This window comes from Moschus berezovskii, chromosome 17 (genome assembly GCF_049115385.1).
Source record: "Moschus berezovskii isolate FMDL1 chromosome 17, NW_MosBer_1.0, whole genome shotgun sequence".
Lineage (NCBI taxonomy): Eukaryota > Metazoa > Chordata > Mammalia > Artiodactyla > Moschidae > Moschus > Moschus berezovskii.
Genome location: NC_142476.1, coordinates 45,363,287 through 45,382,724, shown reverse-complemented (window position 1 = coordinate 45,382,724; position 19,438 = coordinate 45,363,287). Strand labels below are relative to the sequence as shown.

The window sequence follows — 19,438 nt, the reverse complement described above, 5'->3', positions numbered from 1 at the left end:
GGAAAGTGAAGTTTCTCAATCATGTCTGACTCTTTGCGACCCCATGGACTGTAGCCTACCAGGCTCCTCTGTCCTTGGGATTTTCCAGGCAAGGGTACTGGAGTGGGTTGCCATTTCCTTCTCCAAGGGATCTTCCCAACCAAGGGATTGAACCCGGGTCTCCCACATTGCAGGCTTTACCATCTGAGCCACCAGATCAAGAGAAAAGACTGCCAAATGAAACTTCTAGGTTCCCTCCCAGCCATTTCAGAAAGAAGCTCATCAGATGACAAGACCTGTTCGCACATACAGAGCTTCCAAATAGCCTATTAGTGTCTTACTATGAAGTGTAAATCAACTGTCAGAGAACATCAGATGTTTGAGGGAAGCCTCCAGAGGAATTCTGAGAGATCATGCTGACAGCACGGAGAAACTAGAAAGAAGCAGACAATGCAAGGAGTTTGGGAACTAGATTGCCTTCAAATAGATAAGCTACTACATGTAAGAAATAACAGCAAGGTGGTTCATTGAAAAGAAATACTACATAAAAAAAGAAGGAGTTCTTGGAACTTAAAAAGAAGATAACGGAAATAAAAAACTAGAAGTTAAAGATGAGGAAATATCCACAAAAGTAAATTTTAAATATTAGAAGATCAAATTTTTTAGGCATTAAATAAGGTAAAATGAAGGGGAAGGCATTATTAATATGAGAAAATTTTCTCAAAAGATGTGAGAATACTGGTAAAAAGGGCCAATCAGATAACTAGCATAGTGGATTTGGGAGTAAAAGACCCCCATACTAAAGGAAATCATAGGTTAAAGAGGGTCCTAAAAGTTTCCAAACCAGGTTGCAAAGGAATGGATTGTTTCCAACTTTTTAGCTTGTAAGATACACATAAAATTTTGTGTAAATTTTTTAAGTATACAATTCTGCAATGTTAAATGCTTACATATTGTTGTGCACCTGCCACCATTTACATCTCATACACTCTTCATTTTGCAGAACTCAAACTCTATCCCTATTAAACAGTAACTCCTTACCTCCCTTTCCACCAGCCTCTGGCTGCCACCATTCTACTTTATGTCTATGATTTTGACTACTTCTAGGTACCTTACATAAGTAAACATGTACAGTATTTCTCTTTCTGGGACTCGTGTATTTCACTTAGCATAATGTTCTCAAAGTTCATCCTTTTTGCAGCACGTGTCAGGATTTCCTGCCTTTTTAAGACTGAATAGTAGTCCATTGTCTATATGCCACATTTTGCTTATCGATTTATCTGTTAATGGGCACTTGGGCTGTTTTAACTGTTGTGAATAATGCTGCTCTGAATATAAGTGTACAAATATCTGCCTTCAGTTCTTTTGGGTATTTACCCAGAAGTGGAGTTTCTGGATTATATGGTAAATCTGTTTTTAATTTTTTTGAGGAACTGCCATGCTATTTCCCATAAAAGCTCTCCCATTTTACATTCCCCCTAGCAGTGCACATGGGTTCCAGTTTCTCTGCATCTTTGCCAACACTTTTTTTTTTCTGTTTTTGTTTTGTTTTGAATAGTAGCCAGCCTAATGGGTATGGAGTGATGTCTCATTGTGGCTTTGACTTGTTTTTCCCTAGTGGTTAATGATATTGAGCATCTTTTCGTATGCTTTTAGCCATTAATATATCTTCTTTGATGTGTTAAGTCCTTTGTCATATTTGAATCAGATTGTTTTTGTTGAGTTTTAGGAATTCTTTATATATGCTCGTTATTAATCTCTCATCATCTATAATATCTGCAACTATTTTCTCCCATTCTTCAGATTGTTTTTCTACTTTCTTGATCATATTCTTTGAGTCACGAAAGTTCTTAATTTTGATGAAGTCCAGTTTATCTCTCTTTCCTTTCTTTTGTTGCCTGTCTCTTTGATGTTACATCTGAGAAATTGTTACCAAATCTAATGTCTTGAAGCTTTTGGTCTGTTTTCTTGTAAAAGTTTTAAAGTTTCAACTCTTACGTTTAAATCTTTAATCAAGTTTGGATGGATTAGCCGAAATTGTAGGATCCAAAGTCAACATACAAAAATCAGTTGCATTAATTTTTGTATATGGTGTTAGGTAATGGTCTTCACTCTTTTCATGTGGATATGCTGTTATCCTGGTGCCATGTGTTGACAAGCCTACCCCTTCCCTGTTGAGTAGTCTTGACACACTTGTCGAAAATAATTGGATCGTTTGTTTGAGGGTTTACTTCTGGGCTGTCTGTTCTATTCTGTTGGTCTGTATGTCTGTCTTTATGCCAGTATCGACCTGTTTTGGTAACTGTAGCTTTGTTGTAAATTTTGAAATAGGGAAGTATGAGTCCTCCATTTTGTCCTTTTTCAAGATTGCTTTGGCTTTTGGGATCCCTTGAGAGTCATGTGAATTTTAGAGTGGACTTTTCTATTTCTGTAAAAATTGTCATTGGGATTTTAATAGGGATTACATTGATTTTGTAAGTTGCTTTGCATATTATTGACATTTTAGTATTATTGTTTTCCAGTCCAAAGTTTTCCAAAGACACTTGACATTAAGTATCTTTTTCATTTATTTATGTCATCTTAATTTCTTCTAAGCCTTTTTTACCTCCATGGTTAATTCTTAAGTTCTTTTTTGTTTGTTTGTTTTTGATGCTATTGTAAATGGACCTGTTTTCTTCATTTCCTTTTCAGATGGTTTATTGTTCATGTTTAGAAACAGGCAGCTTATTTTTGTGTGTTGGCTTTGTAGCTTGCAATTTTGCTGAACTCATTTGTTCTTACAAGGTTTTTGTGTATGTGGAATTTTTATAGTTTTCTATATATAATTGTGTCATCTGTAAACAGATAATTTTACTTCTTCCTCTCCAGTTTGGATATTTTTTATTTCTTTTTCTTACCTAATTGCTCTGGCTAGGACCTGCAGTAGAATAGAAGTAGTAAGAACAGATAATTTTCCCTTGTTCCTGATCTCAGTGGAAAAACTTTCAGTCTTTCACCGTTGAATATGATGTTAGCTTTGAGTTTGTCTTCCTCGGTTTGTAAAAGCCTCTTTATGGCTTTTTGTTTCTTTTAGTTTCCTTCTGTTGCTAGTTTGCTTGAGTGTTTTTATCAGAAGAGGGTATTGAGTTTTGTCAGTGCTTTTTCTGCATCTATTGAGATGATCACATGGGGTTTCTTTGAATATGGCGTATTGTATTGATCAGTTTTCGTACATGAAACTGTCGTTTCATTCTAAGAATTAATCCTGCTTGGTTGTAATGTTTATCCTTTTAATATGCTGCTGAACTCTCCTGGTATACTGTTGAGGATTTTTACATTACTGTTCATAAAGAATTCTGGTCTGTAGGTTTTTTTCTTTTTTGTGGGGTCTTTGTTTGGCTTTGGCATCAGGGTAATAGTGGCCTCATAGGATGAGTTTGGAAGTGTCCCCTCCTCTTCAGTATTTTGGAATAGTTTGAAGATTGCTATTAGTTCTTTAAATGTCTGGAAGAATTCTCCAGTGAATCCATCAGGTCCAGGGCGTTTCTTTGTCAAGAGGTTTTGATTACTAATTCAAACTCCTTGGCTTCCCTTGTGGCTCATCTGGTAAAGAATCTGCCTGCAATGCGGGGGATCTGGGTTCGATCCCTTTGTTGGGAAGATCCCCTGGAGAAGGGAAAGGCTACCCACTGCAGTATTCTGGCCTGCAGAATTCCATGAACATGACTGAGCGACTTTCACTTTCAATGTCTTTATTAGTTATGGGTCTGTGCAGATTTTCTGCTTCATCCTGATTTGATCTTGATAGGTTTTGTATTTCTAGTAGTTTGTCCATTTCATGTTTTCTTTTTTTTTTTGGTCTACAGTTATTCATAGTGCTCTCTTATGAACTATTTTCTATTTCTATAGAATGAATAGTAATAGCTACACTTTCATTTCATAGTCATTGGAGTCTTCTCTCTTTTTTGCCTTAGTCAGTCTAGCCAAAGGTTTGTTGATCTTCGTAATCTTTCTGAAGAACTAACTTTCATTTTATTTCTATTGCATATCCATTCTTTATTTCATTTATCCCTGCTCTAATCTTTATGATTTCCTTCTGCTGTTTTTGATTTTAGCTTTTCTTTTTCTCTCATTTTTTTCCTTTTATTTTTTTAATCTATTTTTATTAGAGTATGGTTGATTTTGTTGTTTGTTGTTGAGTTGTGTCTGACTCCTTTGCAACCCCAAGGACCGTAGCCTGCCAGGCTCCTCTGTCAGTGGATTTTCCAGGCAAGAATATTGGAGTGGGTTAACATTTCCTTCTCCAGGGGATCCTCTTTACCCAGGGATAGAACCCACATCTCCTGCAAGTCTCCTGCATTGCAGGCAGATTCTTTACCGCTAAGCCACCAGGGAAGCCCATAGTTGATCTACAGTGCTGTATTCGTTTCTGCTGTACAGCCAAGTGGGTCAGTCACACATGTGCACAGAGTCACCCTTTTTTTAGATTCTATTCCCATATAGGTCATTATAGAGTATTAAATAGAGTTCCCTGTGCTATACAATAAGTTCTTTTTACCTATCTATTTTACATATAGAAGTGTGTATATTAATGGTAGAAAGTGAAGAGGAACTAAAGAGCCTCTTGATGAGGGTGAAAGAGGAGAGTAAAAAAGCTGACTTGAAATTCCACATTCAAAAAACAAAGATCATGGTGTCTGATTCCCATCATTTCATGGCAAATAGAAGGGGGAAAAGTGGAAACAGTGACAAATTTTATTTTCTCGGGCTCCAAAATCACTGTGAATGCCAACTGCAGTCATGAAATTAAACGAAACTTGTTCCTTGGAAGGAAAACTATGACAAACCTAGACGGCGTATTAAAAAGCAGAACATCACTTTGGCTGACGAAGGTCCATATAGTCAAAGCTGTGGTTTTTCCAGTAGTCATGTGTGGATGTGAAAGTTGGATCATAAAGAAGGCTGAGTGCTAAAAAATTGATGCCTTCAAACTGTGGTGCTGGAGAAGACTCTTGAGAGTCCCTTGGACAGCAGGGAGATCAAACCTTCAATCCTAAAGAAAACCAACTCTGAATATTCACTGGAAGGACTGATGCTGAAACTGAAGTTTATTGTTATTCTGTCTTCTTGCTGCATTGAGCCTTTTATTATTATTGGATGTCTTTCTTTGTGTCTTATAACCTTTTCTGATTTCATGTCTGTATCGTCTGATATTAATAGCCTTGCTCTCTTTTGGTTACTACAGTGGTTGCAAGGAATGTCCATTTCCATTCTTTCACTCTGCCTGTTTGTTTTGGATCTCAGTTGAGTCTCTTGTTGGTAGAATACAGGTGGTCACGTGTTTTTATCCATTCTGCCAGTCTTTGTCTTTGATTAGAGAATTTAATCTGTTGACATTTAAAGTAATTACTCATAAGAAGAAATATTTCTGTCACTTTGCTATTTGTTTTCTGTGCAGTGTTTTGTTGTTTTGTTTTGTCTCTTGTCCCAAATTACTATCTTTTGTGTTAAGCTGATTTTTTGTAGTGAAATGTTTTAACTCACCTCTCATTTCCTTTCGTGTATATGCTATAACTGTTTCCTTTGTGGTCACATTTAGCTCCTTAGATTACATTTAACATCCTAAAGTTGTAATACTCTAATTTGAACTTATTCCAGTTTAACTTGAATAATGTACCAAAACTTTTATTTTGCAACTCTGTCCTACCTCTTTCAGTTATTGATGTCATAAAATTACATTTTTACATATTATGTGTCTAAAAAATAAACTAATGATTATTTTTTAGAATGCATTAGTCTCTTAAATTGTGTAGAAACAAAACATGAAGTTATAAGCTGGAGTTACAATAAGACTACCTTTTAGAATAATCTTTTTTTTTTTTTAATTGTGCTAGTATCTAAAATCATTGAGAAAACAAGATGTGGAATTACAAATCATTTTTATAATCATCCTAGCTTTTATAATTGCCCGTGTATTTCCTTTTCTGAGATTTTAATTTCTTCATGTGGCTTTGAGTTACTGTCTGGTGTCCTTTCATTTCACCAGGCAGGTCCAGTATTTCTCACAGTAAAGGTCAAGGTTCATTTTTCCACATGTGACTATTCCTTTCTTTTATCATCATTTATTGAAAAGCTCTCTTTTCTGCATTGCATTACCTTATATTGCACACCTGACCACATATATGGGGGTCTATTTGTGGACTCACTTCTGGCCCACTGATTTGTGTATATCTGTTCTTTTACTGGTACCACGCTGTCTTGATTACCAGAGCAGTATTAAAGTCCAGTATTATGAGTCCTCCAGTTCTTCCTCAAAGTTATTTTGGTTAGTAAAATAACTGGAAAGTAAAATTTCTTCCTGCTCCATATTGTTTTTCCATATAAATTTTATAATTGTCTTGTCAGTTTCTACCCAAAAAAAAGCCTACTGGAATTCTGATTGGATTGCATTGAATCTGTAGGCTGCTTTGGGGAAATTTGACATCTGAATGATACTGAATCTTCTGATACATGAAGGTAGCTTATCATGCCATTGTTTTTGGTCTTCTTTCATTTCTGTCAGCAGTGCATTGTCGCTTTCAGCGTATGGGTCTTGTAGTTGTTCACGTTATCCCTAAGTAGTTCATGTTTGTCAGTGATACCAAGTTTCAGTTTTTAATATATAGAAATAAATTGATGTTTATTGATCCTGTATCCCATGATCTTGCTAAAATCACTTAGTAGGTTTTCTGATAGACTTTTTATGATTTTCTACATAGACGACATCTGCGTAAATAGAGACATTTTAACTTTTTAATATGTTTGTCTTGAATTTCTTTTTTTGTGCTTTATTGCATTTTTGTATTGTACAGCATCTAATCCAACAGTTTTAACAGACCACTAAACTCTACAGGTCTCTAGGGATCTTTTCACTATGAATTTTATGATGTATAAAGATTGAATTTATATTAGATTTACTTTCCATTAAAATTATAACTAGATGATTGAGATGATGAAACTTTTCAGACTTACAGCATGATACAACACTTAATTTTATATACAATTTTAGGAATAACTACATAATTCGAGATATCATTTTTAATGTTATTACATATTTTGAAATGATATCAGCATTTTTATTTTATTCATTTTTTTGGTCATGCTAAGTGGCATGTGTGATCTTAGTTCTCCAATTAGAGGTTGAACCCATGGCCCCTGCATTGGAAGCACAGAGTCTTAACCACTGGACTGCCAGCGAAGTCCTGATATCAGTATTTTTATGATAGTGAAAGAGTTTATCATTTATGAAATATCGAACCAGTGACCTTAGCTATTCAGTTATGATAAAAGGCTCAATCTAACCTTTTATTGAATGTGATATTTATTAAAAATGAAACTTCTTGTTTCTATTACTTAATCAATAGCACGTTAAGCCATTTATTAATATGACTAAAGAAGGTATTGCAAACTAGGTACTCTACTCCGTTGTCTTCTAGTTTACTTTTTACAACCAGGAAATAGCAGTCTAACCTAAAGTCAGTCAAATCTGTCTAATCCTGCACTTGTAATTTTTATGAGAGGCTGGAAGGAACAATTAAAATTTGCAGAAAGAGACTAATTCACTGTGGCTCCTCAGGAAGGAACAAGCCTCTTTTACATCATCACATAAGTAAACCTATCTGGAGAAGACATTGAATTTGCCACTGGTTAGCTGTTCTTTATTTGCTTAAAACATTGAAGCTTGGTGCAAGTGGCATCTTGGTAAATGTGGCAAGGAATGTGTTGTATAACTAATTGACATAAGTATAGAAAGAGGCCTACGGTGGGAAAAAGAAAAGGGAACCACAGAGATGGGAGCATTGAGGCCCCTGTCTTCCATGGAGTCTTGTTTTGTTTTGGGCCACAGTGCAGGCAGGGCATGCAGGATCTTAGTTCCTTGACCAGGGATCAAACCCACGCCCCCTGCAGTAGAAGCCCAGAGTCTTATCCACCGGACCACCAGGGAAGTCCCTGGAGTCTTGTGTTCTTATTGAAATAGAACATCATGGGCATGCAGCTCAGTAAGTTTTCACAGACATGGGCCACTTCATGAATGAATGCTCCTGTCATCCTCCCACAAGGGCTGTAATTATCCCAGTTTCCATATTCCCTCTGCCAAAAGGGTATCAAAGCTGAATTGTGGCATTAATGACAGCTCTAGTGATTAAATTTCTCTCACGTGCAAGGCACTGTTAAGAGCTTGTACACATACTATTTACTCCTCAAAATAAGTGTGAGAGAGGTACTGTTGTCTACAGTATGAAGAAAAGGTTTTAGAAGAGCTATAGAAAATAGGTTGTTGCTGTGTACCGTAAGAAGCACTGTGTGGTCACTGTCTCATTTTATTCCCACACCATCCCTGAGCATGGTTGTCATCTGCTCTAGCAAGTGAGAAAGCCAAGGGTCAGAAAGCTCATTTGCCTGAAGCCTCTGTTCTTAAGGGCTTCCCTGGTGGCTCAGTGGTAAAGAATCTACCTGCTAATGTAGGAGATGCAAGTTCAATCTCTGGGTTGGAAAGATCACCTGGAAAAGGGAATGGCTACTCACGCCAGTATTCTTGCCTAGAGAATCCCATGGGCAAAGGAGCCTGGCGAGGTACAGTCCATGGGATTGCAAGAGCTGGACTTGACTTAGCAACTCAACAACAACAACAGAAGTACTCATTACTCCTGGAATTGGAAGATACTGAAAAACAGTGGAAATTACAGAAAAATGCAATTTGACGTCTTCCCTTGTAATCTTGATGCCTTGATTCGTGACACCCCTGTGACTGCTTTCCTGTGTTCTGGGGCCCAGAGCTCCCATCCTTCCTCAGCATCCTCACTGTGGACCTGGTCCCATCCTTCACCTGGACGGCTGGCTTTTCCAGCCCTTCTGTCATGTTGTCAGTGACCCAGAATTTGCTTCTGTTGTCAAAAGGGTGGAGTTGCCTCCCAAAATAAAATGTTCTTTACTTGACAAATCACCTGGACAACCTAGATGCCCATCGACAGATGAATGGATAAATATATACAATGATGTGATAAATATATACAATGGAATATTACTCAGCCATGAAAAGGAACAAAATTAAGTCATTTGTAGAGATGTGGATGAACTTAGAGACTCATACAGAGTGTACTAAGTCAGAAAGAGGAAAAAAAGTCATATATTACTGCATACATGTGGAAGCTAGGAGAAGTGGTACTGATGAACCTATCTGCAGAGCAGGAATAGAGACGCAGACATAGAGAACAGACTTGTGGAAAGGGAGGAGGGGAGGAGAGGATGGTACAAATTGGGAGAGAAGCACTGACGTATATATACATTACCATGTGTAAAATAGATAACTAGCAGGAAGCTGCTGTATGGCACTGGGAGCTTGGCTCGATGATGGCTGAGAAGGGTGGGATGGGGTGTAGGTGGGAGGGAGGCTCAAGAGGGAGGGGACATATGTATATATGTATGGATATCGGAGTTGGACCATAAAGAAGGCTGAGCGATAAAGAATTGATGCTTTCAAACTGTGGTGCTGGAGAAAATTCTGGAGAGTCCCTTGGACTGCAAGGAGATCAGACCAGTCAATCCTAAAGGAAATCAACCCTGAATATTCATTGGAAGGACTGGTGCTGAAGCTCCAATATTTTGGCTGCCTGATATGAAGAGCCATCTCACTGGAAAAGACGCTGATGCTGGGAAAGATTAAGGGCAGGAGGAGAAGCGGGGAGCAGAGGATGAGATGGTTAGATAGCATCACCGACTCAATGGTTGTGAATATGAGCAAACTTCGGGAGATAGAGAAGGATAGGGAAGCCTGGCATGCTGCAGTACATGGGGTCAAAAAGAGTCCAGCAAGACATAGCAACTAAAGAACAACATAGCTGATCCATGTTGCTGTATAGCAGAAACTGACATAACATTCTAATGCAATTATATTCCAGTTAAAAATAAATCATTTGACAAAGCTGCACATTTGGTATCGCCTCTGATAGACTAAAAAGGTCCCTGAGGTTGATATAAAATCAGACATTGTACTTTCCCAGAGCACACTTGAGGGCCCAGCCAGAGAGGTGGCGCAAGAGATGGTGTGGTGTTTGTAGAGCCTCCATTGAAGACTCTTTCTGAGAAGTTCTTGGTGGCTGTGAGTCAGGCAGAGTACAAAGTGGGTTTCTGTCAGCCCTCCTCCTTCCCTCCGTCTGCATTGTTAAAACACACCCAGAGCCCGCTTGTACTCTGTGTCATCTGTGCTCTTCTTTTGGCACATTCTCCCCTCAAATTGATTACTTATAAGATTGGAGAGGGACTTCCCTAGTGGTCCAGTGCCTAAGACTCTGTGCTCCCAGTGCAGGGGAAAGGGAAAGTATTAGTCACTCAGTCATGTCCAGCTCTTTATGATCCCATGGACTGTAGCCTGCCAGGCTTCTCTGTCCATGGAATTCTCCAGGCAAGACTACTGGAGTGGTAGCCATTCCCTTCTTCAGGGGATCTTCCTGACCTAGGAACTGAACCTGGGTCACAGGGCAGGGGGCCCAGGTTCAATTCCTGGTCAGGGAGCTAGATCCCACATGCGACCACAAAGATCAAAGTTCCCAGTGCTACAACTAAGACCTGGGGCAGCCAGTCAATAAATAAAAGGGAGTTGGAGAGTTGTATGTGTTGAGCCTTTGGGTGCTGTGGGTGGGGAGGCTTGTTTTTTTTACTTCAGATAGTGAAGCATTTTCGCCTGCTTTATGTGCCTCCTTTTAGAATTAGTGGTTGAATAGAAATGTGTTGATTTGACAATTTTATGTCTTTGATTTTTTAAGGATGAATATTCACTGATTTTCCTTTGTCTGAAGACCGAGTAAATGCATGGCATTTCTTTCTAATGTTTTGTAGCTCTTTTCCCCTTCTGAACAGTCTCTGTTGAGAGTATCTTGGCACTATCGACTCTGAATGACTTGGGTTAAAGAGCAAGCAGGTCTCTGTGACGATTCTCATTTCCGCTCAGAGCGCAGAGAACCAGGGTGGGGACACATGCTTTCATTCTCTCTGATAGCAACATTTCCCAGCAAAACACAGTTGCTTTCGATGTACATAATTGATCACTTTATTAACTGGAAAAAAGAGGCCTTATTGAAGTAATAAAGCATAACTTCATTATATCCTGCATGTAGACAGCAGACATGTTGGAACGTGGCTGATAGCTTCCCATTTCAAGGCTGATTCTGATCACGATAATATTTAAGTCACATCGATTGTCTTCTAATTGGATTTTTCTTCCTTCAGGCCTCTTGCGAAGAGCTGAAAGCAGCCTACCGGCGACTGTGTATGCTTTACCACCCCGACAAGCACAGAGACCCAGAGCTCAAATCGCAGGCCGAGCGACTGTTTAACCTCGTTCACCAGGCTTATGAAGGTCAGTGTGGGGCTTGGCTCTGTAGAAGCACCAGCATAGAAACAACAGTGTCTTGTAGCAGACACTCGATTTTTAAGAGGCTTGATTTGTAGAGGATAGAAAAATAGAGTCCTTCGAGGTGCATAAAAGAGGCAGTTAGTTTAGTGCTTTTTACTGACAGGGTCCTTTGAAAGAGTAGTATTTTGCTTTGGAAATCAATATGTGTCCAGTAAATAGAAAATGAGACCGCAGGTGAAGTAATAGTCCCGGATCTGAATTGCAGGGGAATACTCCAGTTTTAAATCGTTTACTCGTTTTCTTCTAAAGGGAACTCTTAAAGGTGAAAGGCTGATCGCTACAGACAAGCTTACTTTGTTCTCTCTTTTGAGAAGATACAAAGAACATTTTTTCCATCTGAAAGTGATTTTCTTGGTTCTGTAGCATTCAGTTAAGGAAAGGTTCTAACAAAAGGAAGAAAATGATGTTAAAAAGCATAATAGGAAATAGAATCAAGTAATTCCGATTTTTATACTTACTTCTTATATATTTCAGAAAGAAAATTTTGTAATATATTTGCTTATGAAATAGTAAAATCACTCATAGGTAGTTTCTGTTTGAGAGGATGAGACAGTTCTAGTAGATTGTGGTGATGGTTATACAACATCATGAATATATTTAACACCAGTGAATTGTGCACTTACACATGGTTTAAATGATAAGATTTATATTGTGTATATTATAACCACAATGTTTAAAATTAAAGTTAAAAAATGTGATCTCACTCTTAGGATAAATGCCAAGTAAAGTAAGTAATTCATTCTGGAGCCACTTGGTGATTTGCTCCTTAGTTAAACAGACCAAAAATTAGATTTTCTTTATGAAATAAAGCTTTCTCATTGTGGACATAAAAGCACTTTGCTGTACTTCACTATAGTTTTACCAAAAAGTTAGATTTTAATGACCAGTAAAACGGAGACTGTGGCACACAGGTGTGTATAATCAGCCTGTGTCTTCACCAGATGTAACTGTTCAGACTATTTGTCTGGTCTGACTATAGCTTTTTCCTTCTCTTGTATTTGGTTGTTTGAATTACCCTCATGGCTGGACTGTTGTTTTGGAGATTTGGGGAAGAGTTAGCAGAAAAGCCTGCCAGTGCTTGTGAACATGCTGTAGCAGCAGGCCTCGCCCCAGTATTTGGCCTGAAGGGAGACTGAGGTGGTGAATAAATAATTCCTTCTTAAATCCTAGAGATCAACTCAAGAAGTTTGGCTCCCAGGTTTTATAATGGTCAGCATTTCTTTCTTCCCTGTTAGATTTGAATATGGATAGAGTCATTTACCTGGGTTCCCTCATAGCTCAGTTGGTAAATCATCTGCCTGCAATGCAGGAGACTCGGGTTTGATTGCTGGGTCAGGAAGATCCTCTGAAGAAGGAAAGGGCAACCCACTCCAGTATTCTTGCCTGGAGAATCCCATGGACAGAGGAGCCTAGCACGCTACAGTCCATGGGATCACATGAGTCGGACATGACTTCGCAACTAAACCAACAACTAAACCAACCAAGAGTCATTTACAGGGCTTCCCTGGTAGCTCAGCTGGTAAAGAATCTGCCTGCAATGTAGGAGACCCCAGTTTGATTCCTGGGTTGGGAGGTTCCCCTGGAGAAGGGATAGGCTACCCACTCTAGTATTTTTGGGCTTCCCTGGTGGCTCCAACGGTAAAGAATCCACCTGCAATGCAGGAGACCTGGCTTCAGTCCCTGGGTTGGGAAGATTCCCTACAGGAGGGCATGGCAACTCATTTCAGTATTCTTGCCTGGAGAATCCCGAAGGACAGAGGAGCCTGGCAGACTACAGTCCATAGGATCACAAAGAGTTGGACATGACTGAGTGACTAAACATAGCACAGCACAGTGTCATTTACATCATTTTTTAATTAGGCGCAAAGAGTCAGACATGACTGAGCAACTGAACTGAACTGAAAAATATGTGGGAATTCTCAGGGGCCAGGGTAGGGGAGAGTGGGGAGATTCAAAGGTCTTGAACAGAAGTTGGCCCAGTAGAAATAGCTGTACAAATGTTCAGAGTCAGTTAGCTACCACCCTTTTAATTTTTTTAATGTAATGTTTTAAAATGTTTATTTAATTTTTTCGCCACACCATGCAGCATGCAGGATCTTAGTTCTCCAACCAGGTATCAAACTTGGGCCCCCTGCAGTAGAAGTGTGGCATCCTAACCACTGGACTGCCAGTAAAGTCCCTCTCGTTCTTATTGAACAATCTTTTCTGATGCACTTTAGGTGACATGGCTGACACCATAGTGACAGGTGTTTGTGCCTTTTTAAATGATTATAAATAAAGAAGAGAGGTGCAAAAAAAAAAAAAAAAAGAAACACCTTACATAGTTGACTGTAGGAGTTAGTGAAATTCTATAGGGTAAATAAGAAGACAGATTTTTCCAGTCAGAGCCTGTCCTTAGGTTTACATTAGGCTTTATTAGAAACTGGAATTTGCTGTCTCACGCCAAGGTACTCTATAGACTGTGACAGAAACTTAGGACAGTCTTTTAAAAACAACTGTCCTTTAGTAATACAAAGTCAGCACCTCTCACAAAGAAGAGTAGCTCGGACATGAAAAATCCGATGTTTCCCACCTGGAGCCGCCTTTAAACACATTCTTAGTTGGATCTGGAAGGCATGTAGAAAGAAAGACACATCAGAAATGGCGGAGTCTCTGGGAAGATTGTGATTGGAAGGACAGAAAGAGGTGGGCTTGCCTGCTGCTGGTGTGGGCAGAACTAAGCGGAGGATTCAGTGCTTTGTAAACACATTGGGTTTTTCATTTGCAGTGCTCAGTGACCCCCAGACCAGGGCCATCTATGACATCTATGGCAAGAGAGGACTGGAGATGGAAGGCTGGGAGGTAAGAGAAGCTCTGCACCTGGTATCCCAGGAAGGGACACCTCAACAGCTACAGAATAACACCCCCCAAAACCCTGCAACCTGCTGTGGGGCCTGTGAGAATGTCTGACGATGTCAGAGTCCCCTTCTCACCTTATATTTTGGTTTAAGGGACTGAATTTTACACTTGGCTTTACCACTTTGTAGCTCTGTGAACTTGGGACCGTCAGTCATCGAACTTGTCCTGTGTTTCCTAACCCATCAGGGGAATGAATGGATGAACTAGACCAGTAAGTTTTAACCCCGGGAAGGGAACAGGCTGGTCGGGGTGATGGTCAGAGGGTGTCTGCAAGGGTACAGTTCTGTCTGCATGTACACGTCCTTCCACACACATACACATCCTTCCACCCTCCAGGGTCCTGAGTGCCTCTCTCCAACCGAGGTCATAACTGCATGTAGGAATTGTTTGGTGATATTAAGAGTTGTGCATGTGAACAAAACGGAAGCAGAGAAAAGTTGAGAGCTACTGGATTGCATTCTGTGTAATGATCCTTCCAGCTCTAATGAGGGAGAAGGCAATGGCAAGCCACTCCAGTACTCTTGCCTAGAAAATCCCATGTATGGAGGAGCCCGGTAGGCTGCAGTCCGTGGGGTCGCTAAGGGTCGGACACGACTGAGCGATGTCACTTTCGCTTTTCACTTCCACACATTGGAGAAGGAAATGGCACCCCACTCCAGTGTTCTTGCCTGGAGAATCCCAGGGACAGGGGAGCCTGGTGGGCTTCCATCTATGGGGTCACACAGAGTCGGACACGACTGAAGTGACTTAGCAGCAGCAGCAGCAGCAGCTCTAATGAGCTGTACTGTTAGAATGTTATAGAGAGTAAAACGAAATAGATAGCAGTATCTATGTAGTAGATCACCTGGGCCACCGTGCCTTGTGAGAACAATCACTGAAGTCCAGAAGCTTCTGTGTGGGGCCACGAGTTCAGTCCCTACTCCAGGAAGATCCCACATGCTGCTGGGCAACTAAACCCGTGGGCCACAACTATCAAGCCCGCGTACCTAAAGCCCGTGCTCCAACGAGAAGCCTATGCACTGCAACTGGGAAGTAGCCCCCACTCACCACAACTAGAGAAAGCCCGTGCACTGCAATGAAGACCCAGAGCAGCCAAAAAAAGAAGGTTCCATTTTCTTTCACTCTGCCCCCAAGCAGTCTTAGAACTTGGGCAGGCCATTTTGATTGCTTCACACTTCAAGGTTATTATCTGAAAAATAATGATATGCAGATCAAGTAGAGAAATTAATCTGAAAACTGTAAAACTCTGTATTGGCTATAAGAACACGTAGGTGTTACTACTTAATTTCATTATAAAAACTTGGTTCTGATGCCCAAGAAATTCTGGTAGATGTTAACGTTAACTGTCGTTGAGTTACTTCTTCATTGAGGTGTAAACTCTCCCTTGAAGTTCTTTTGATCTCAAACCTGTATGCCTGTCTCTTCTAATTCTGATATGAAAACCTTCTGAAGACCTTTGTGTACAGACGAGAAGAGAAGCGAAACAGGGTTTCTCCAGGGCTTAACATTGGTAGCCTACAGGCCATTTTCTACACGCAGTTATGTTTTGGTTGTCCACACAATGAATTGCAGTTGCTGACTTTAAAATTTGGGAAGCTTTACATAGAAGTATCTTATCTTCTCTGGAAAAATCAGAAGATCTGACAACACTGTATCTAAATTCCCCTCTGAGGCAACAGTCGATCCAGATATACGGAGTCCCTGCTGTTTGGACTGGACTGTACCATCCAGTTTGCCCCAGTCCCTACCACTCCCTATCATGTCTGGCCTTTGACCCGCCTGCAGCCCCAGTGAGATCCCAGTGAGCATTTGGTTTCTGGCTTTTGGCTCAGTGGAAGTAGCAGTGCATCATGTCACATTAGTTCATGGTAGCAAAGTGTTAGATCTAATAGCTTACAGTTTTTTTCATCAAAAACGGAAAACAGAATCCTGTTGTATTTACTGAGTTTCTCCTCACACTTCATGCCCCAGTTTAACTGTGATGTTAGTGGAAAGACTCGTGGAATCCCAGAAGTCTGGGTTCAGTTAATAGCCTTGTACTAATGTTGGCATCCTGGACTTGACAGGTGTTTGTTCCTGGTTATGTAAGACATTCACATTTGGAGGAGGCTGCGTAGATGAGAACTTTCTGTACCGTCTTCATAGCTTCTCTAAAGTTCTAAATAATTTTCTAAAATTATTCCAGAGTGAAAAGTTGTCTAACCAGAATCATAGAACAGACAGCACCTTGTGTGATTTTAATGCTCGAGGTGGCACTAGTGGTAAAGAACCCACCTGCCAATGCAGGAGATGTAAGAGACCTGGGTTCTATCCCTGGATCAGGAAGATCCCCTGGAGAAGGGAATGGCAACCTATTCCAGTATTCTTGCCAGGAAAGTCCCATGGACAGAGGAGCCTGGTGGACTACAGTCCATGGGGTGGCAAAGAGTCGAACATGACTGAAGTGACCTAACATGCACACACTGTAGTTTAGAAGCATTTATAGGAGGAAGCTGAAGCTTCGTGAAGTGACTCACCGGAGTTCTCCAGGAGGTTCAGGTGGTGTCTGAAAGCCTGGGTCCCCGTCCTCCTGCCACGGCGCCACCTGCTTCTACTGGTGTCTGCATTCCTTCGTCTGCAGGATAAGTCATCCAACTAGCACAGGATAGACCTAGCTGATAGGTGATCAGGGTGGACCATGCAGGTGTACAGATTCATGGGCTGCTTGTGATACACTTCACTGATGAAAAACATTGAAAATATCTTTCCAAATGTACTTTCCAATTTAACGCACTTTCAGATGCTGTGTTCCGGGCGCACGTATCTAAGGGTTTCCCAAGGGAAGAAAAAGTGACTTGCTTAGGCATCTTCCATTAAGATGCTTAGGCATCTTTCCACTCTCCACCGTGATGTTCTCTGTGTAGAGAAGGATGTAAACAGTAAAGGGCGGGGGCCGTCCCTAGTGGCTTAGTGGTAAAGAATTTCCCTGCCAATGCAGAAGACACAGGTTGGACCCCTGGTCCGGGAAGGCCCCACATGCCGTGGAGCCGCTCAGGCTGTGTGCCACAACTGCTGAGACTGTACTGTAGAGCCCATGTGCTCTGCAACAAGAGAAGCCACCGTGGTGAGAAGTAAGAAGCACCCGTGCAGCACAGCTGCAGAGCAACCCCTGCTCTCTGCAACACAAAGGCCCAGCCAGAAATAAAATAAGCAAACAAATGGTTTTTTAAGAAAAATAAATAGTAAAGGGCCCCAGGGGAGTCAGAATGAGATGCCCAGCCAAGGTATTTACAGCTCTAGAGTGGCCGGTCAGCTTGACTCTGCAGTTAGCTCTGATTACGTACCAACTGTTTGCAAAACTTCTGTCAAATAGACTAGAAACAGAGGGACTTAACACCTTTGGAATATTTGCCTCTTCATTCTGTCACACAGTGTGGCAGAGAAAGTCATTTGCAAAAGTCACACAGCTGGAATTGTTGAAAATAAGTCTTGTTCTGCTCTGGGCCCCGTGGAGGGAGCACCCCATCAGTCCAAGATGGGGTGACTCTGGGGAAGTGAAAACACCATAAATAGATGTGCATGGGCACTTCCTGGCAGTCCAGTGGCTAAGACTCCATACTTTACCCGGGGCCCGGGTTCGATCTGTGGTCCAGGAACTAAGATTACATAAACCAAGGGGCTTGGACCAAAAAAAAGAAAAGATGGGCAAGGCTGAGTGTTTTTAAGCACTAGCGTTGTGAGCAGGCCGCATCAGTTCAATATCACCGAGAATGTTTTTGTGAGGTCACAAAGCAATTGTTGCTGTGCCATTTGGACTTTCAGTTCCTTGATTAAGTGTTTTTATTTTAAAACCCCCTTTAAAGGAAACACTTGCCCCTTTTTGGTAATGAACAATTTATGTGGGAGAGAAGAAAATGTTTTGATTATTTTTTCCTGTTTACTTGCTGAAAGCGGTAGTGAACAGATTTCTCAATTTTGTGGGGACAGGCCAACTCCTATATTTATTTTTCTGGATTGCCAAATAATAAAATCAGGTTGCACAAAGCCTATAATACAACCCTGCTAATTTTAATGTATATATTCGTACATATGTGTAGGTTTTTAGGAAGATACATAAAAAATTGTTAGCCTGTGAGGAGAAGTATGGGGAGGGACTGTACCTTTTTACTTCATATTTTTCTGTACCATTTTGATTTTTTGCTATAAGCATGCATTTTTTGAATAATTTTTAAAACTTGTGATTTCCGAGATCGCTTTCTTTCACATCACCTGCCTTTGTAGGTGTTCTCTGAGCAGCCCCTCCAGCCTCCCCTGTGTTTCTCCCACCACCACGGGGTCAGCACTGTTTGACCTTTCCCTCCCATGACCTTAGTGGTGTCTGTCCTGCTCCCACTCTCAGTGTCCCTCATGGACTTGTAGCTTTGGGACACTTGGGAATCACTTGGTACAGGTTCCTCTCTCACAGGTGTGGCACCCAAGACCCATGTGGCCCTTTCTAACCTGTTTGAAATCTCAGAGACTATCTTGCTTTTGGATAAGCTATAAAGTAGGGAGAACCACTAGACCATTTGGGTGTGACCTAAATCAAATCCCTTACAATTACAGAGTGAAATAGATTCAAGGGATTAGATCTGATAGACAGTGCCTGAAGAACTATAGACGGAGGTTGACATTGTACAGGAGGCAGGGATCAAGACCATCCCCATGGAAAAGAAATGCAAAAGGGCAGAATGGCTGTCTGAGGAGACCTCACAAATAGCTGTGAAAGGAAGAGAAGTGAAAAGCAAAAGAGAAAAGGAAAGATACACCCATCTGAATGCAAAGTTCCAAAGAATAACAAGGAGCGATAAGAAAGCCTTCCTCAGTCAGTGCAAAAAATAGAGGAAAACAGTAGAATGGGAAAGACTAGAGATCTCTTTAAGATAATTAGAGATACCAAGGGAACATTTCATGCAAAGATGGACTCGATAAAGGACAGAAATGGTCTGGACCTAACAGCAGCAGAAGATATTAAGAAGAGGTGGCAAGAATACACAGAACTGTACAAAAATGATCTTCCTGACCCAGATAATCATGATGGTGTGATCACTCACCTAGAGCCAGACATCCTGCGAAGTCAAGTGGGCCTTGGTAAGCATTACTACAAACAAA

The 19,438-nt window shown here is 40.7% G+C and overlaps 1 protein-coding gene across 1 annotated transcript in view; it reads left to right on the top strand.

Moving 5' to 3' along the window:
- The window catches only part of DNAJC11 (DnaJ heat shock protein family (Hsp40) member C11), a 62,433-nt gene that overhangs the window by 12,837 nt on the left and 30,158 nt on the right, over positions 1 to 19,438 (top strand). The window contains exons 2-3 of the mRNA XM_055419463.2: positions 11,224 to 11,353; positions 14,178 to 14,251. Coding sequence (XP_055275438.1) covers positions 11,224 to 11,353; positions 14,178 to 14,251 — 204 coding nt within the window. The remainder of the gene's footprint in view (positions 1 to 11,223; positions 11,354 to 14,177; positions 14,252 to 19,438) is intronic.